This window comes from Pavona decussata, unplaced genomic scaffold (assembly GCF_977016875.1).
Source record: "Pavona decussata unplaced genomic scaffold, jaPavDecu1.1 SCAFFOLD_223, whole genome shotgun sequence".
NCBI classification, from domain to species: Eukaryota; Metazoa; Cnidaria; class Anthozoa; order Scleractinia; family Agariciidae; genus Pavona; species Pavona decussata.
In genome coordinates this window covers 1,525,760-1,545,867 of record NW_028145628.1, presented here as the reverse complement: position 1 = coordinate 1,545,867, position 20,108 = coordinate 1,525,760, and the positions used below count along the sequence as shown (strand labels likewise).

At 37.3% G+C, this 20,108-nt stretch overlaps 1 protein-coding gene across 1 annotated transcript; it reads left to right on the top strand.

Moving 5' to 3' along the window:
• Positions 1-4,304: 4,304 nt before the first annotated feature.
• On the top strand, positions 4,305-15,851 carry LOC146459070 (solute carrier family 35 member E3-like). Its single transcript, XM_085090014.1, has 6 exons — positions 4,305-4,991; positions 6,503-6,613; positions 9,002-9,061; positions 10,249-10,347; positions 12,653-12,735; positions 13,401-15,851. Exons 1-6 carry the CDS (start codon positions 4,614-4,616, stop codon positions 13,585-13,587), a joined length of 918 nt encoding a protein of 305 aa, XP_084946140.1. The 5' UTR covers positions 4,305-4,613; the 3' UTR covers positions 13,588-15,851.
• The last annotated feature ends 4,257 nt before the right edge of the window (positions 15,852-20,108 follow it).

Genomic DNA, 20,108 nt, shown 5'->3' with positions numbered 1-20,108 from the left:
AATCCTGTTTTTTTTTTTTTGGGGGGGGGGAGGGGGTTATATTATTAGCCTTTTTTATATAAGGGTCACTCTGTGCCCAACCAGTTCTGATAATAATCCACTGCATCTCAGGTGACTAGATTATGATACGTGATATATTGAATTTTTTCTTTCATTGACTGACTTATCGCTTGTTTAACTGTCTACTGACTAAATCGATTTTTTTACCAGTTTACTGATTAAATGACATTTTAACTGTTACAGACTAGAGGCATACTCTATTGACATCAGGCCCCAAATGGTGTTTACCTCGTAGAATCATGCGTCATGTTATAAGATAGTTTTTGGATTTTATCATTTAAAATTTGAAGACTTTTTTGATTTCGCCACAACTCGGTCTACAAGGGCAAATCATCAATACAAGCTCTATGTCAAACCAGCACGACTCAATTGTTATAAAGATTCTTTTTTCGTTAGAACTGTCAAACTATGGAATGAAGTACCTGGTGATATAGTGGAAGCTGATAGCTTTCAGCATTTTAAATCTAAGTTCCAAATGTATTTAAATATTCGACTCTAAAAATCTTGATTTATGTATACTTATTTTTGTTTTTCTTTTATTTGAGGGAGTTTTCGCATAGGGCTAACCTCCAAACTTCCTTTTCTAGAAGTACTTTCATTTCTTCTTAGTTTTATTTGTATATATAGTCTGCTTCTGGAATAAATAAAGTATGTATGTATGTATGTATGTATGTATGTATGTATGTATGTATGTATGTATGTATGTATGTATGTATGTATGTATGTATGTATGTATGTATGTATGTATGTATCCTTCGCACTTCCTTGGTGTCATGGCAACTAAAATAAAACAAAGAATAACACCACCAACACCATGACCAACAAAGGGAAGCCGGGGGAAGCTTTAATTTACAGCACACTTACTGCCAAGAAAATCTAAGTCAATTTTCTATTGATTATAAAGGCAAAAACTGAATACTATAAAATTTCAATAGGCGCCCCCACGTCCGCAAATACGGAAGCATACTAGTCGGATATGAAGGTTTCTTCATCCTCTCAATTTTCCAAAGTCTTTATTCTCCAAGAACAATCGAAGAGCTTCCTCTTTCCGTTCTTTTTTCTGACATATGTTTCACTTAATCAAGTTTTGTTGGAAAAAGCCAGGTGGTTGGGCTTTGTTGAAAATGACAACTAACAGTTATTTTTGAAAATCTTGCGATCCTGAGGTTGTTGAGTTCTTTGATAAGGGAATTTTTTTTTTTCTGCGAAGGAATCGGTCCTGCAGAAACAATCCTGTTTGGTGGATGAATATGGAAACTCTTTAATCATGATCAGTCAGGGATGAAATCATCGCCGAACGCTTCCGCCTAAATTTTTGTTTTGGAGTTGCTTCGGTGTCCTGAGAAACTGATTTAATAACTAAAAGCTAATCAGTAATATCAAAAGAGTGAAAAAATAAAGCAATCAAACAGTTTTCAATAATGAATGTTTGATTTATCAACGGAATTGATAAAAAAAAACCCGGTAAATTGGCCATCGTAAATAAATTCTCGAAACAGGTCCGCGAATCATTTTGCGGTGGCCAATTGACCTTTATTTATCAATTGATAAACCAAACATTTGTTTCTACTCCCCACCGACGCAGCACCACAGTTTCTTTAAAACTAACCACTTATTTATTAAATTGGAATAAAGCCATTTAATTCTTCATCTTTCTGTCCTTTTTTCCGTAATAGTGTCACCTGCGCAAAAACTGAAGAATTGTTGGTTTTCACATGACGTCATAAAATACTGAAATTCTTAACTAAACACAATTTTAGATTTCTATCTTTATCACATAAAAGAAAATAGAAATTTCCATCGGCTTGCTTGTTTTCAGCAGGATAGTATTTTTTGTTTTGAAAATAGAGCAGTTTGAATTTTAGATTTTTGGGCAGTGCATGACAGAAGGATTGCTGCTATAAACATACATGAAAACATCGATTTGCTGCGTGTGTTTTTTTTAGGTCTGATCAGCTAACATGTAATAGAAACGTCTATGTCAATGTGTGAATGTTCAGAAGAGAGAAGAAGCGCTTTGAAATAGCCAAGGTAAACTCCAGATGTTTTTGCTGGTTTCCAGCCGCCATGTTGGTGTCCCTGATAGCGTCCCATACCTGTAATTTTCCGTGGTACATTTTCTCGAATAACTCAGTTACGAGATATCGCACAGCCCTGTGGCTTTCACACGTTGTTTTTGTATCACTCTTCTACAACATATATATTTCTTGACTTTATTTATTGAATGGTTGAGGATTTTATTTTTTTACTTGCGTGACGATGTGTGAGGTGAAAACCACCAATAAATAAAGCCAAACTTGAGTAAATATTTAAATAAATAAATAAATAAATAAATATAAAATAAAAAACAATCGAAAAAATTATTGGAAGAGGCGCTCGTTTGGATAAGGAAAACGACTGTGACAGCCGGGTTTGTGATATAATTGTTAGGGTGGATATATAATGGTAATTGAACTAAGTGGAGTGCAATTTGGTCTGAAATCATAAGCGTGATTTCAAAATCGAACGAGCGTGCAGCGCGAGTTTGATTTGAAATAACAAGTATGATTTCAGACCAAAATTGCACGACACAAAGTTCAATCACCACTTTATTTCACCTTTTTTTGAAATCACAGAGTTTAATTGTCAATATTGATTTTGTATTTTACTTCATTTCCATTTTGATGGGCTAAAGAAGGATGCGATTTAGAGCAAAAAAGGTGCAATTTGGAAATAAATCGCACTGTTGAGAGCCAATCAGATTGCAAGAATCTCCCGTGGTTTAAATGGGTGTAAGAAATATAAAAACCGATGATGATTTAAGCTGATTCCTTTATTTGCAATTATAAAATTTGATATCAAGGCACCTTCTTATGTAAAACAAGAAGCTGTTATCAGCTTATACTTGGACCATATTTGACTGCGTGGTGCGTTAGCCTACGATCTTTAGGCAGTGATAACCTCCAGCATCGCTAACTCCACAAAATCGATAGATATAGAGATATAATGAGGCAATAAGTAAACACCAGATGGATTGGAGTCAGAATGAAATACAGGGGAAAACGACATTTGTTAAGTAGAATGCTTTGTGCTCCATATTAATCCTTACGTTTTCGCCTTTGATTTGAAGACAGAAACTATTTGTACATTGATTAAAAATTTATTTTTCAATACTAACCGATACTAACCGTGAGTCAGTTATGTATCTGTGTAACCCTGGGTCATGATGACGCTAAAAGATCACAATTTCCGGTATGATCAAGAGTAACGTTATGCATCACGCGTACGTTATCCTCGTACGTTTGTCAATGCTCCGCTGTTTATATTTATGAATGAAATACAGGGGAAAGCATTTGTTATTCACCTTTCATTTGTAAGGGTATAAGTTCTATCACAGTTGTAGATTGAATACCCGATCTGAATACCCAGAAATAGATTCGAGAGTAAAATGAACTGAAACGCATTGAATGCTTACGTGATCACACAGTCACGCAGGACAGTTTATTCCTCGATCTGTTGCTTGTATATTGCAGCTGGCGATATAGATCACTTTCTTCGCCACTCGACATGCCATCATTGCCATCACCTTTTGTTCTAACGACTCCAGAACTCTCTCTGTGCTAAGGGCAACCGTACGCGATCGCTTAACAACCAACGCCGTTTGATTTGAAAGAACAGTGACTCACAGAATCATCAGGGAAAGGAGAGGGGAGCGAGGGAAGCGAGAAAAAATAGGGAGTTCGGGGCCCTCCCCTCCCCTTAATTCCTCGATTACGTTGGCCAAGCAGGCTACGTCGTGAAGGCCACATTCAAGTGTTCTACGCTTTCGATTCTACCAAATCTTGTCGTGATCGCCGCAAACTTTTTCCGTCATCACTGTTCAAGTCACGGATATTTACAAGTCTGGACAGAAATGATTTAAAGTAGTCATTAAGAACTTCCGAGATACTTCTCTCTATGAATGCCAAAGTCTTATTTTTAGTCATTTGTCTTGCATCCGACCATTCTGTATGTGACACGTCATGTGGTCATATACGAGGTCTTATGCGTTTTCTCTTGGACAATGGCAACACAAAGAAAAAAAAAACAAAAAAGAACGCGACTGAGAACTTAACTCGTGCCTCACGGCCCGAGTAATAATCAAGGTCTCCTGAGAAGCTTCCATTTAAATCTTTAAATCTCCTCTTTTTTTTTTTTTTAGAAGAAAAGAAAACCAAAAGTTTGCGGTTCATCAATCCCCCCCAGTCTCCTCGCGACAATTTATGGTGCATTATAGACTGGAAAGGAACGACCTTTTCAAAATGGTGTCTGGTCTCATCTCTTTCATTCAACCACAATATTGATTATTGTTCCTTAATCTGTACACGTTTTGTTTTTGTTTCTGTTAAAAAGTTTGGGAAAGGATCCAATACGTTCTTAAGGGATACGTTTCCTCACAGAAAACCTGCTACGTGCAAACAAAAACAGGTTGAGTCAACACTTTGAAGCTCGACAAAAGAGCAGTCCAGTTTTGTCTTCACGGAGTTAATAATTCAACGACGATTTAAATCCTCGAAATTTTATCAAACGGCAAGATGCATAAAGCTGTACTGACGCTGGGGTTATTGATCAATATATGTTCGTCAATCTGTATCGTTTTCCTAAACAAATGGTTGTATGTCCATCACGGCTTTCCAAACATGACTTTAACGTGTATTCATTTCATCACCACGTTCATCGGTCTTCACTTGTGTGTCCTGTTCGGTGTATTTAAACCCAAGAAGCTGTCTGTGTTCAAAGTGGTACCGCTGTCGTTGGCATTCTGCGGTTTTGTGGTGTTTACAAATCTCAGTCTACAAAACAACACCGTTGGTACATACCAACTAGCTAAGGCTCTTACTACACCGGTTATAGTAGGGATTCATACTGTTTTCTACAACAGAAGTTACTCAACACAAATCAAGTCAACATTGGTAAGTCGTATACATGTATATTTACTGAATAGGAGGGCCATATGGGAAAATATTGGTCCTGAAGTTAAAGCCATCCATCACAAAAAGTCACTCCGTATCCAACAAGCAACTAAGAAGTTGCTAAGTTGCTAGATCTTGATGATTTCGTTTTGTCAGAAGACGATTCAAGACCTCCTATTGCTCGGGCATGGTGCATGTAGTGTTAACAGTTATTCCACGAACGCAGGTTGTATGAGATGAGACATGCCTCGTTTGCTATAATCATCTCATATCCAACAAGGATGAGTGGAGTAATTTTATTAAAAACAATCAAGAAATATTGCTTCATCTTGCTGATTTTGCTTTGCAAGAACAACCAGAAGACTCTTAAATGGTCTCAATTTCTCAGGCGTGGTATAATGGCGAGATATATCATGGCTGCTAAGTCAATTAAATCCCTTGAATTGCATTATACAGTGATCCATTTTTTAATAATAAGGTGTATTTCTTCATCAGAGGTACATATTTCTTGACCTAAAATTCTGATCTTTAATGCCTAGGTCTTGGTATGGGTCTTGCCAAATATCTGCGAGCCAGTGAGCCAGCGAGCCATGCGAGGCAGACGTGCGAGGCACTCAGGTTAGCCTAAAAAACACTCTGGTTAGCTTAAAAAGCACTCCGGTTAGCCTAAATAGCACTCAGGTTAGCTTGAATAGCTCCCCGGTTAGCTTAACCGTTAGCATTTATTTTGAGAATTGTTCATGCCTCGCAAGCCTCGCATGTTTTGTTCATGCCTCGCACGTCTGCCTCGCATGCCTCGCACGTTTGGTTCACATGGCTCGCATGGCTCGCACGTTTGGCTCGCTGGCTTGCACATTGGCCACACTCTCTTGGTACCTGATTGCTCTGGATAGTCATTCTAGATCCAAGGGCTCCTAGTACCTCTGTACACTGTAGTTCTCCATCCTGTGACCTTTGAACCCTAGTCAAACACTCCTCGCCTGCAGATAGCGACTTACACATTATGCTTATTTATGCTCAATGCTTGGTGCTAACAAAATCTCACCAAATCCCATGACGAGTTGAATGCAAATTAGTCGCAGCTGGACACTACTGTACATGTGCCTCAGCTGATACAGTCCCTTTGATGCCTAACAGGAGCTCAGTAGCCTGGGACGCCCAAGAGAATGCTCTGGGTGCCTTTAGAAATGTTTTGCAGCAGCACTAGCTAACACTTTACATGTTGGACTCCTAACTTCTCAGTTTTTGGCCCTTGTAGGCTCCTTGAAATTTGTCTTAGTCGAAAGTCTTGAAAGATATTTGTTAGACCACTACACTCAGTTCCAATCTTCTGCTCATTTTGTCATGAAATTTATTTGTTGTTAAAAATGTTGGGTGTGTAGCCAGGCATGTTAAAATTTTTATCTTTGCTGAAGAAGGCAACAGTAGTGGCTGAAACATCCAGTATGTATATTTTTAGCCAGTGTCAACTTTTTAATTCTTTTTATATGTTGTTTATTTTATATTTACAGATTCCAATAATACTTGGTGTATTTTTGAATTCTTATTATGATGTGAAGTTCAACTGGCTTGGTACAATCTATGCAAGTTTGGGTGTTATTGTCACTTCTCTCTATCAAGTTGTAAGTTTTGTTATAAAATTAATGAAGTGCTCAGGATATAACCGACCTATAGTGATTTTTGTTGTTTTAACCCTTTAAGCCCTAACAGTGATCAGCATCAAATTTCTCCTTGTTATATTAATGCTTATTCAACTTCTGAGGTCATGAGAATTAAGGATGTGATCACCCAAGGAGAATTTTCTTGATATTTTAATGACTTCTCCCCAATACTTTTATAAGAAAACTATGGGGACAAGATAGGAGAATTTGTTCTCTGATATTAGGGGTTAAAGGGTTAACTCTCAATTAGTCACTGGATATTTTGCATGTGGCCTTTCATTCATTCAGGAAAAATTTCTCATCATTTTATCTTTTTTCTTGCTTTTTATTCTTCCATATTCATGGGTTTTTACTTCAAATGGAGTGTAAAAAAAGTGAAAAAAATTCATGGCAATGTTTTGTAAGGGAATTAAGGGTCACACCCAGTAAGAAAAAAGTATTAATTAAAAGTAAAAAAAATTCCACCTTGAATTGTATCATTCTGTTTGTTTGTAGTTGATGAATGTAACATTTATTCATCCCAAGCTCGAGTACATGACTTTGTAACTTAATAATAATAATAATGATAATAATAATAATAATCGACATTCACGCTCGTGGCTTCTGGGATCGGCAAGGCTCTGCCTTTTTTGATGTAAGGGTTTGTTACCCGAACGCAGAGTCTTATCGAGGCCTCACCCCAAAACAAATCTACCGCCAGCATGAGAGTGAGAAGAAGAGAATGTACGCCAGCAGGGTGCTAGAAGTGGAACAAGGATCCTTCACTCCACTGGTATTTACTACCACCGGAGGCATGGCAGGTGAATGCACGAGATATCATAGTAGACTGGCCGAACTTTTATCTACCAAGGAGGGAGAGAATTACGGCATCACAATGTCATGGATTCGCGCCAAAGTCTCATTTGCACTCCTGAGATCTGCGCTGCTATGCTTGAGAGGCTCACGTTGTACGCGAAGAGCACCGCTGAAGATTGCAGATACCGACTTTGAAATCGATAAAAACCTGGCTAGATTTTAGATTTTAGGATGAGAATGAATAAATCTCAGTTTTTTTTTCTTTATCTTTTCTTTTCTTAATTTTCGCAATTTTAGCTGGACCGTATTTTAACTTCCAAATATATATTTTAGTGATGATGCATGAATTGTAAATAGGTTTTTAATAGTTTTAATAGTTTAAACTTGTAAATATCGATTTTGCTCCGAATATTTCAATAAACTTTAAATATTATTATAATGATAATGATAATAATAATAATAATAATAATAATAATAATATAATATTTAATATTATTTTATAATAATAATAATAATAATAATAATAATAATAATATTAACGTGCTACGCGCCCTGTGATGCTTCTTATACTGCGCATACAGGTAGTTTTACTGCCCATAATAATAATAATGACTTTTGAAATTTTACAACTTTATGACAGCAAGCTGTGAAATCACTCAGGTTTTAATAGAATCAAACTGTATCTAGTAGATTTTGTTCTTGTAAATAATAAAGTTATTCCATTTAATTAAAATTTTGAAATGATGACTACATTTTAAGGAACTCACACTCATGAGTTTTAGAGATTGTTAGTCACTAAGTGTTAATAATTTATTTAGCTTTTATTGTATATTTTGTGCAAAGTCTAGAGAGAATCGCTATTCCTACACTTACATGTAGTTTGGGCCACGTTTAACGCCCCAGTCTATGTATAATCTTATGGGATACATAAGTGTTTTACGACTGTCATAATGATAATAATAATAATAATAATAATAATAATAATAATAATAATAATAATAATAATAATAATAATAATAATAATAATATTCACTTTATAGCCCACGGGTTACGCTGCGTTAAAGACGTTTTAACTGCTATAATAATAACAACAATAATAATAATAATAATAATAATAATAATAACAATAATAGTAATAATAATAATAATAATAATAAAATTTTTATTACAAAACCTCAATCAAAATCCTATTTACAATCAACCTGCTGTTACAGAAAATCCAATTAATTCATCAAAACACTATTCATTTACAAATTCTAAAAAAATAGAAGCAACTTAACCTTACATAAAAGAAGAGGAAATAGATATAATTAATGGTAGTAATAATAGTAATTAATAGTAATTAATAATAATAATAATAATAATAATAATAATAATAACACTTAAGCAGGGTGCGTTCTCACAAAAGTGGTTTTCAGAATTGCCCTGTATAAAATAAATAGATAAGAATAAAATAAATAAAATTTACAGACCTTACTTATTACAATGATGTAAGATGAAAGGATAATATAACTTGATAAAGGATTATTAATGGTACTGAATTTTTTTTGGCAGTGGGTTGGAACAAAGCAAAAAGAATTTCAAGTCAACTCCATGCAGCTTCTCTATTACCAGGTAGAGGATTTCTGTTACACTACATAAACTTATCTCTGGTGCAATGAAAACACTGGGTGGCAGAAGGATACTTGGGTATTTTTTGGGTTGGTATGTGCTGCCGAGGTCTTCAAATTTGGAACCTGTTTTAGAAAGAATTTGCTCTCAAAATGATACCCTGTCCTAGAGATAGGTCAACACTTAACACCCCATTCTAGAAATTGTGTAACTTTCAATAGCCCGTTTTCTTTTTAAAAGTTGCTTCTTGGTTTGTTCGGTGTTCTTCTAAGATTGCGTAACGTCATTCTGACATCTGCTAAATTACATAATTTTTTATTGTTAAATTCGCTGTGTCACCACATCTTACATACTGTCGGACTGTCTGGCACTTTTGTTGTTCTTCTGATGCCAGGAAACTGGAATGAATTCAAGAATGAGCACTACACGCTGTGACTACTGTGACAATAAATCGACGTACGAGGAACTCTTGCATAGAGCGAAACTACCTACACTAAGTCTTTATACGCCGCGACTGCAAGCCATTGCAATCATAATGTACAAAGTCAAAAATGCCCTGGCGCCTCCCTACATTGCGGACTTATTTGCTGTTACCAATTCTCAGTATCATCTTAGAAACCATGATTTCGTCATACCTTGATTTCGGATTGTTGCTTATGGCAAACACAGCCTGATCTACCTTGGCCCTGCCACTTGGTTCAAAACTCGATAAATCTATTCGATCGTCTGAATCACTGGGCACTTTCAAAAAGCGTATTAAACTTGTTAATTTCACAAGCCTGCTAGACAGCAATGGTAAAGACTGTTTTTTTCATGTAACAACTAATAACCAAGGATTTTACGTGTGGACGTACATTTTTGTATTTTATTGATTATTAGATTGTTTTATTAACTATTAGACAAGTAATTGTAGTTAGGTGTCCCCAATTAGTGTACATTGTATGCTAGCGACTTCGACACTATAATAAAGTTCTTACTTCGACTTATACATCAAAATACGACTATTCTTCCTTCTGCATTCCATCCTTGGAGACCCAGGCACAGATATTGGGGACAAGGAAAAAGTCCAAATGGTGGGAAAAAATTCATCTGTTTTGACTCTTTCGTCATCATCGCTATCTCCCCCTGGGCCTTCAAGGATATGCATTCATTAAGAATAATCAAATCATTTTTTCCTTTCTTCTCTTTAGGCTCCTCTCTCTGCAGGCATGTTAGTGATAGCTGTTCTCATGTTTGAACCTGTCACGGCTGAGAAAGGTTTACTGGATTCCTGGTCTGCGTCCTCTGTGGTGAGTGAGTGGAAAGATAATACCTGTTGCAATGTTTTTGATATTTGATCATATGTTCACTTATTTTGTTTTCTTTCTTTTGTTTTTCAATGTTTGTATGGCTCACTGACAAGTTGTATATAGATTTCTGTAAACTGTAATTAATTCTTATATATTAGTCTTCTCACTACCCGCCTAGATTAGCGGGTCTGCGAGCCAGCGAGCCATGCGAGCCACCGTGCGAGCCATGCGAGCCACAGTGCAAATGTTAAGAATTTTTATTTGTTTTATTTACATTTGCGTGAGAAAATTTTGGACGAATTTTTTTCTTTGTTTTTTTTTTTTCGTTTTTGTTATAATTTTGGAGAGAATTTTGCCTATTCAAAATCGCCCAAGATGCACAAAAAAATAAAAACAATACGCAAAAATTTATAAGGTTCAAGACTTCAGATAAAAAATCTGAGAAAAACAAACGGCTGCACCGCTACTCGAATAGGTATCTATTGATACATGTCATTCATTGATATCCACGTGGAACTTCATTCAAGAACAAAAAAAAAAACAAAAGAACAGCACTTCGATCTCCGTGTGTTGGCGTCAAGAATGGTGAGTAAATCGCGCCATTTTAACAGGTTTGGTCTTTAGTCGAGAATCAGAGTTATCAGCACTCTGTCGGTTGGCTGACTGCTGCATGTGGTTTCATGTCCTTTCCCTTAGACAAGTCTTTCTTCAAAACTCGCCACTAGAGTGGCAGAGGCTGGTTTCGAGATAGCATTCGACCCACCAGCTGACGGCAAATGCTTCTGTTACGCTGCTTCTTTTCAAATTGAATTTAGTGCGACAATATTGACTTCGCTCATCTTTGAGTACTCATTTATCATACCTTACAAGTTTGGAATGACACTGACAATCAGCCCTGACGTGTCAATTACAGTCAACCCAGGTCACACGTGAACAGTATTTCCAAGCATGAAATGAACATTCGAATTTCTCTTTGTAATGTCTGACAAGTGAATGGAATGTTGGACATTTCTCTGGAAATCGTTCCGAAAAAGACGCATTAACTGAAAAAAAAAAAAAAGATTCAAAATACTTGGGAAACAATAGTTATTCTTGAAATATTCAATTTTGCAGTGTAAAGAAAAATTCATAGCTTTATACCGTCAATAAGCTAGGGAAATTTATACGGGAACTCTGAAATCTCGTTGGCGACTTTCAAAACTGACATGTAAATTTCAAAACTCCGTTCAAATTTCAAAAATATCGTTCATGCGTGACCTGGGTTGACTGTAACAAAAAGTATCATGGTTTGCGTTGTCCCACTGTAAGAATTAAATATTGCGATGTTATTCATCTTGTTCCGATGCTCTTGTTCTTGTTCTTATGTGAATGTAAATACAACAAATAAAAATTCTTAACATTTATACTGTGGCTCACGTGACTCGCGTGACTCGCATGGCTCGCGTGACTCGCATGGCTCGCACGGCTCGCATGGCTCGCACGGCTCGCATGGCTCGCACGGATCACACCTTGGCTCGCATGGCTTGCTGACTCGCAGATTTTTATCACTCAGATTAGCTCTAGCTACTTGCGGGTTAGTGTTGTATATTAACTGTATATTACTTGTATATTAACATTTTTGAATAACTTGAACTTGAACTTGGAAAAGAAAACTGTCATCTCGATGAATTCATTGCTAATGTGAGGCTGTGGCCTTTGGGAGGTTTTCAGATCTTTTAGAAAGATGTTGTCTTGTCAGCCAGGCATCAATTAGGATTTCATAGAAGCATCATCACTACCAAACAAAATGGTGTACCGAGGAAAATGTTTTTAACCCTTTCACTTCTATGAGTGATCAATGTGTAATTTCTCCTGATATAATCAATACATTGTCAACCATGCAGGTGATGAGAATAAAGACAATCATCAACTAGATGATATAGTTCAATGATGTAACACCAAATTCTGTGAACTAACTTTAAAAGAAATGTATGGCAGTCAGTCAGTCAGTCAGGAGAATTAACATTCAGATCACAGGAGTGAAAGGTTTAACTTTGAGAATGATTTATTATTCAAAGTGACATAGGCATACCCAGAAAAAGGAAATCCGAGCACTTGCTCCTATCAGGAGTCAAACCTAAGACCTTCTGATTTAGTAGTTCGGATGCTCTACCACTGAGCTACAGGAGACTTGTGGGAGCTAAGGCCATTAAACTAGGTTCATGGGACAAATATCCTGCATACTGCTAGGATCTGAATGTCAGTGTGTGGCATATGTGCAATGGAATAAATGTTATGGTATATTTTGTGGTATATTCTCTTGTAGCTGGTGGTGTTGGCATCAGGTGTTGTAGCATTCAGTGTCAATCTCTCAATCTATTGGATCATTGGAAACACCTCCCCCGTTACGTATCCTTTAAACAGATCACAGTATTCTTTTTTTGAGTAATTGTTCCAAAAATGGGTGATTTGAGTTACAACAACTTTATGGGCACAGAACCTCCTGGTCTAAAACTGGAAAATGTGAGTAATCTTTAAAGTCCGCTCAGTGACAATGTTCAATCCTTGTCAAAAGTCTTAGGACACTTACAGAAACTGACACTTCCCTTTTCTCCCCTTCCAAGTGACATGATTATCAGCAGTAACACACAAGCCCTCCTCTTCAATTTTTTGGAGGAAAGTGGGCAGCCATGCACAGGTGGGAGGGCAGGGGGGGGGGGGGGGAATTAACAGGTACTCTTCTTGTAAGTCCAGTAGGATTTGTTGACATTTCCTGTGCACTCCACATAAGTTTTATTAACTTGATTATTGCAACAACTCTGAAATTGAAAGGGTGCATGGAAAAAATACCTTAAGTGACCTTCTGATAAATTGCTGTATTCTTCTTCGAAATTGCCTTGTATTTGCTTGTGAAACCAAAGGAGAATTTGACCTTACATCAAAAGTCACTTACAGTAGGGCCTTAATTTGTACACTCCTTCAGTTGTTGTTCAATCAGAATATGGTTGATTGTTGGTGGCTACAATATATTTTATTTTAATAATGGTTTGGAAGTTTCCTTAACTACAGGGCAGATATAATATGGTTGGACATTTAAAATTCTGCATCATCCTCTTGGGGGGTTACTTCATTTTCCATGATCCGTTGCGTGTCAATCAAATGCTGGGTGTCGCCATGACACTGTCTGGAATCATAGTATACACTCACTTTAAACTTACGGAGCAGAATGTCTTGAAACTGCCCTTAGTTAACAAGGTTTAGAAAATTGTGAAAAATTAATTCTTTGCAACAGACCATATAGTTAACTGGATCTGGCTTGCAATGGATGTTCTCTGCAGAAATATAATATTATTATTTATTATTAAAAGATATTTACCTGTGTAAAGATTCTACTGCATGCGCAAACTGCGTGTAGTGACAATATGAATACAGGTACTGTCTATTGGTGCTTTTATATCTCTAAAGAAACATGGAATATATTATTATTATTATTATTATTATTATTATTATTATGATAGTTGTAAAAAGTTATGTATGCCATAAGATGATGATGATGATGATTATTATTATTACCGGTATTATTATAATAATTATTATTATTATTATTGTTATTATAATTATTATTATTATTATTATTGGAGGGGAGGACTGTATATTAATTAATCAAATAAAGTAGGCCATAGAGTCTTAAATGACAGTTCCAAACGTTTGGAACTGAGACAAAATTAGAAGGATTTGTATGGAGTCATCGGGGCATAACAGAGCTAATATCTCACCCCCAAATAATTATTGCAATAAGATGCTGATTTTTGGCAAGTAGGCATTTTTCATCATGCTCTTTCCGAATATACTAACAAATCCCACAATTTCAAAAATTCAAATATTTGTGATGTCACACTCTAGGACTCTATTTCCGAGTTGCTGTGAACCTCATTATGAAAGCGAGGCTAAGTGCAAAGCTATTCATAAAAAAATTAGATTTGTTTGCATATGAATGAAAACTAATTCTCAATTAATAAAAACTTTGCACTTAGCCTCGCTTTCATAATGAGGTTCAAAGCAACTAAAAATGGCTTATTAATAAATATTAATTTATTTGTGAGGGCATGTGCAGCTGGAAACGGTCTTGTCTTTAAGCTATTATGATCTGAAATTGGATCATTGATTTTGAACCCTAATTATTTTGACTTAAGTAAGAAAGGGAAAGATCTGAGAATGAAATCTAAAATAGCATATGGAAAATTATTTTCTTGACACAAGTTCAAGCTTAACTTTTCCTCTGCTCACACACACAAAACTATATATGCCATGAGAATTAAAAAAGAAAGAGGGTGTGGGAAATTCCCAAAAGGAAAGGCGTAAACGGGACACTTAGACCTATGCATAGCGCCCACCCTTGGGAGTACAAAAGGAAAAAAATCATCTACTTACAATAATACAAAATATAAAAGAAGTTAGATAAAAAATGCGAGCTGCATAAAAATCTAACTATGGTGGCATGGACAGTTCCTAGGAATGGACCACGTATAGACCAGGTCCCAGTTGTTCAAAGAGTGGGATAACTTTATCCAGTGGATAAGTCACTCTCCAGCGGTTCAAATTTACTCCAAACAACACTTCTGGCAAGTTTTGCACACAATCCCATACTTAAATTAGGAATACACTTCTACTCTATACACAAATATTGTTGGACTATAGGGAAATCCTTGCACACATTTTTTTGCTGCATAGCGACCTATCCAGTGGATAAAATTACCCGCTCTTTGAACAACCGGGGCCAGGTCTACATTGCAATCTGAAGTTATAAGGGACTTCCAGGTTATAAATGTTCATAAAAAAAAAAAATAAAATAAAGGGGCCCGGACTAATAAAACTACAAGAGAGGGAGCAACCACAGAATACAGGGCCACTTTGGTCCACACACATAAGAACGACACATAACACAATAGAACGACACATTACAATAGATGCTATTATCGTGTAAATAAGTGGCCCTGTATTCTGTAATTTAGCCGGCCCTCAGTTTAGGCTTAGACTTTTCTTTACCTTTAGCCTGAAATTAGCCATTAAAACCATTTTTAACGAGCGAGATGAAAACATCAATTTACTTTTAACCGTAGATTAGCCTTAATGGCTAAATTACAGAATACAGGGCCACTTATTTACATGATAATAGCATCTATTGTGTTTAATGTGTCGTTCTTATGTGTGTGGACCAAAGTGGCCCTGTATTCTGTAGTTGCTCCTGAGGGCCTAAAATCTTTTGGAAGAATCTTCATTGATTAGTAATTAAACTCGAATCAAAGTTTGCGTTAATCCAGGGTTAGCGTAATCGGGTTTTTGAACAAGTGGTCCCTGAAGTGTAAGATAACAGCCCAGTGACCGCAGGGAACCCAATCTCAAGGTGTGAGCGATGATAGCGGTCACGATGCAAATATGGGAGTTTGTATGGGAATATTTACAGTCGGGTTTAGGAGGTAAAATACTGGAATGTTCGTAATAAAAATGACATACCCTGCTTCTAACGTGTATTACTTATTGTCTGTTTGCTGTTTTTGCTGATTTGTGGACATTTTAGCGAGTTATCGCTTTCTAGGTTTCCTACTGCTAAGAGAAAGACCCGGGGGGGGGGGTACTCCCTTATATGGGCTATATAGGTATGTGTGGCGCCAAAGGGTATGGTTTTTCAGCCGCTTTGGTCATAAATAGGGTATCGATTTTAACCATTTTGGTAATAAATAGGGTATCAATTTTTGCACTCTAGTCTTGAATTCGTTTTTTTTTTCTTTTTGAAGAAGCTATTCCTTCACCATGATGTTTACAGCAACTGTGTACGTGCCGCAACGGCTTGTCATGCGCTCCGGTCACGCGCTGGACTCCAGGGGCTTTTGAACTGAATTTGACCAGACACTACCAGGTCATAAATAGGGTATCAAATTTTTGGTCAGGTCATAAATAGGGTAGGAAAATCGCAGATTTTGGTCATAAATAGGATAAGGGTTTTGGGAAGCGGGCCGCACACCCCTATCCATTTTTTTGGGGGAGTACCCCCCCCCCCCCCGGGAGAAAGACTGGGCAAATTAAACAACAAAATCAGTGGAGTGTCGCGATTTAGGAACAATCAATTCACTTGTATTAAAAAAAACAGGACAGCAAAAGTTCGTCCATAGGGTAGCAAGATTTTTGTTCCCAACTAAAGCGGTTGTTTATTTTGAAAGTAAAACAAGAAAGCCATAAAGGCCTAATAAGCGGACGTCATCTATTCCCACCGACTTTATTTACGCCGTGTCCGGGCACAATTGAGTTGTTTCCCGCAAGTAAATGGTGTTCTTGATGCCATATAACAAATCATTTATTAAAGCTTGTTTGGTTTAGACGGTTGGATATTGGCCGAGTTCTTTCTTTGCGCAAAATAGAACTCCGACGGCATCCAGCCATCTTGCCTTCACGCTTGACCAATAACCCATATACAGCTATTTCGACGAGGGTTGTCCAAAAAAAGCATAAAAGCGTAAGCGATAGATAGTCTGGGAAATACCCAATAAATTTCAACAAAAGCTCAGAATCCATAATGCCTCGACCGTATAGCGAAGACTTGAGATGGCGGGCAATATGGATTCTGAGTTTTTGTTGAAATTTATTGGGTGTTTTCCAGACTACATTCCGTCATTGTCGCGTACGCTCTTACGCTTTTTTGGACAATCTTTGTCGAAGCTGTATACCGCCGTTAGTTTGTGGTACTGAATTAACAACTGTTTGGCGCCCTGGCGACTGAGCGCTTCTGTCGCCAGCCAAATTAACCGGCCGAACAACTAAAGCTGCGTAAGACGCGCCCATTTGTATTTTTTCAGACGGACGGTTGTCAGGCTGCACTTAACTCAGAATTTAGAGATTATAAAATCGACGCTGTTAAGAGAGTTTCACTCACCCGAGTCCTTCCTGGTGGAGCTGGGTATAGAACATAGCCGGGTCATCTTAACGCCCTCCGTTTATTTTGTGAACGAAAAGAAAAGGGATCAAAGAATATGGGCAGGGAGGAAAGAAAACAATTTTAATCGAGAAGCTAAGGCCCAGTTCAGACGCCGAACTTTTCATGAGCCGAACTTAATTCAAATTAAGGTCGGCCCAAATCACGAAAATCCCGCCTTTTGATTCAGATGCCGAACTTAATTTACTTGGAGCAAAACCAATCGAAATGTAAGCGTTTTTTTTTTTTTTATTTATTTTTCATTTTTTTATTTGAAATACGTTATAATAATTTATGCCGTTAGGTTCGGCTCATGCCGGAAAAGTTCGACGACTGAATCAAAGCCGCTTACTACAGTTTTAATGGAGTATAAGGGCACAACTTTTAACTCTTTTAAAAAAGGTTCCAAGCTGTTTTTCCCTTCAGTATTTACTGTTTGCTTAAGTCTTTTACGATTCTATGTGAAATTTGAACAATTAAACGTCAACAAATAGCCAAAATGAGCGACCGAGCATCCAATGAGAGACTGGGCACTAGCAGGTTAAGTCACGTTTTTCTCAAATTCTACCCGTATGACCCCGCCTAAAAATTTCAGGAATAAGAAATTGGGTCTGATTTAACATTCATGCAAAGTAAAATAAAAATCTGTAAGACAGTTTTTGTACAAACTAAGAGAATGTGAAATCAAAAATAGCTCAAAATCTGTCTTACAGATTTTTCAAAAATTTTGGCTCCAAAAGTGATTCACCCGAACAAATCAACCGTGAAAATTTCATCATAAGTTGTACGGTAAGTTTTCCAGCAATACTCGATCAAAGACAGGTTTTTACAACCTCGGACGAGAATTGAATTGCGCATGCCCTTTATTTAAGCGCGCGCTCATGTAACGCCATGTATCGCGTGCGAGAAAGGTACCGTAAATTAGAGCTCTTTTACTGAATGTTTATCAAACTTTTTTGCCATATTTTTTTGGCCCTAGGCTTGATTACATGTTTGAACGGAGTTTTGAAACTATCGCTAGATATACCAAAGAGATTTGACGCCTTTCAAGTGCTGAAGTGGTTTTTGTTACTTCTTGAGGTTACTTGCGTCATTTTTGCACTCGCGACAAATACTGACGTGTGGCGGGCTATCATAGCGCGCGCTACTAAGTCTCGGAAAAACTGTAGTAAGCCACCTTAAGCCAAAATTCCCGGCTGAGCCAGGCGGGAAGTACGGCTGAGCCGTTCCAAATCGAAACAGCCGTTCTCAGACGCCGAACTTTTCATGTACTTAATTTGAGGTATTAGGTTCGGTTCATGAAAAGTTCGGCGTCTGAACCGGGCCTAAGACAAAAGAATGGGACACATTCTTGTGGCTCTGCTTCGGAAGGCAGAAGAACGCCCTCTACTGACCAGTATAAGCCGAGGTCACAAAAATTCGAGATAGGCTGGCATTTCTCGGAAGGAAAGTGTTGTCAACTTGTTCAGTGTGGGTCAACTCACTGGACGGGGTATGAGATTCATTTCGATGCCGGGAAATAGCACCATATCCGATATTCTCGAGGAAGCTCGTAAACTGTTTTTTTTTTTCATGGAGGAGAATCGACTCAGGGTAATTGGTTGGAAATGAATTACAGTTTGACCAGTTTGGAGAAAAGATCGAGAAGTTTTGTTGAGAAAGATTCTGCAGCTTTTGGTACTCTGAGAAAAGGGGTCTTGCTCAATTTTAATTGCGCTGTTATGTCAGTCGTCTTTCACCAGTTTGTGGTAACGAAAAAAACGAAGTAAAAATCGTTGCAGGAAATGTTTTACTAGGCATTTTGTTCGTGCAATTTGCGTCGAAATTTTGTTGCGAGACGATTTGCAGGGAACTGTTCGTCCAAGGAGGAAAACGCGACTCAGTGTTTTTAATTGCAATGAACATTTTTTCTATAAAAAGGGCGCTAATTCCCATGAATAATGAATTTTGGCCTAATTTTCATCCTTATACTGTACACTATGAGTTTTGGTCTAATTTTCATCCTAGTACTATACACTATGAATTTTGGGATAATTTTCATCCCAGTACTATACACTATGAATTTTGGGATAATTTTCATCCTAGTACTATACACTATGAATTTTGGGCTAATTTTCATCTTAATTGCGTCGACGAAGGAGACGCTTCCTAATCGAGTCGTCCCAATACTGTCCATCATGCCCAGCGCGCGTGTTCCTTAGCGCAAAAAATCGAGAAAATATGTCGGTGCAAAATGGCACCGTCACAATAGCATAATGAATATGACAGTCCATCATGCCCAGCGCGTTTCGTACCCTGTGCCTACCGCTGTAAATGTTCAGCGGCAGCAGCCTACCGCTGTAAATGTTCCTAAGCGCGAGTAATCGAGAAAAGAGGTTGTATATCGGATAGGATTGTATATCGGATGGGATTGATATAATAATGATTAATAATGGATTTATAAAGGATTAATAATGTTTTGAGAAAACACACATACACACACACGCACGCGCGCGTTTCGGGTAAATAACCCTTGCTCAGTGTGGAGAAAACAGCTTTTTGTACTGAGAATCTACCTCTGTGCGCATGCATGTTATCAAGCGCGAGAAATCGAGAAAAGGTTGTATATCGGATATGATTGATATAAAAATAAATATCAAAAAGTGCAAAAATGGTTTAAAAAAACACAGACTTTTCTTCAGTGTGGTCATGTCATGCATCTCCGGGGAACTTTTCTTTCACCGTTCATTATAAAAACGTCACAATAGCATCTTAACGTCCCGCGTGCGTTTCATCCCGTTCCTCGTGGTCGCTACGAAAAGTACAAAACGAAAAG

Coding starts and splice junctions, on each gene's coding strand:
- LOC146459070 (XM_085090014.1), top strand. CDS start 4,614: ATGCATAAAGCTGTACTGACGCTGGGGTTATTGATCAATATATGTTCG. Junction 4,992..6,502: donor CACAAATCAAGTCAACATTG/GTAAGTCGTATA, acceptor TTATATTTACAG/ATTCCAATAATACTTGGTGT. Junction 6,614..9,001: donor TCACTTCTCTCTATCAAGTT/GTAAGTTTTGTT, acceptor TTTTTTTGGCAG/TGGGTTGGAACAAAGCAAAA.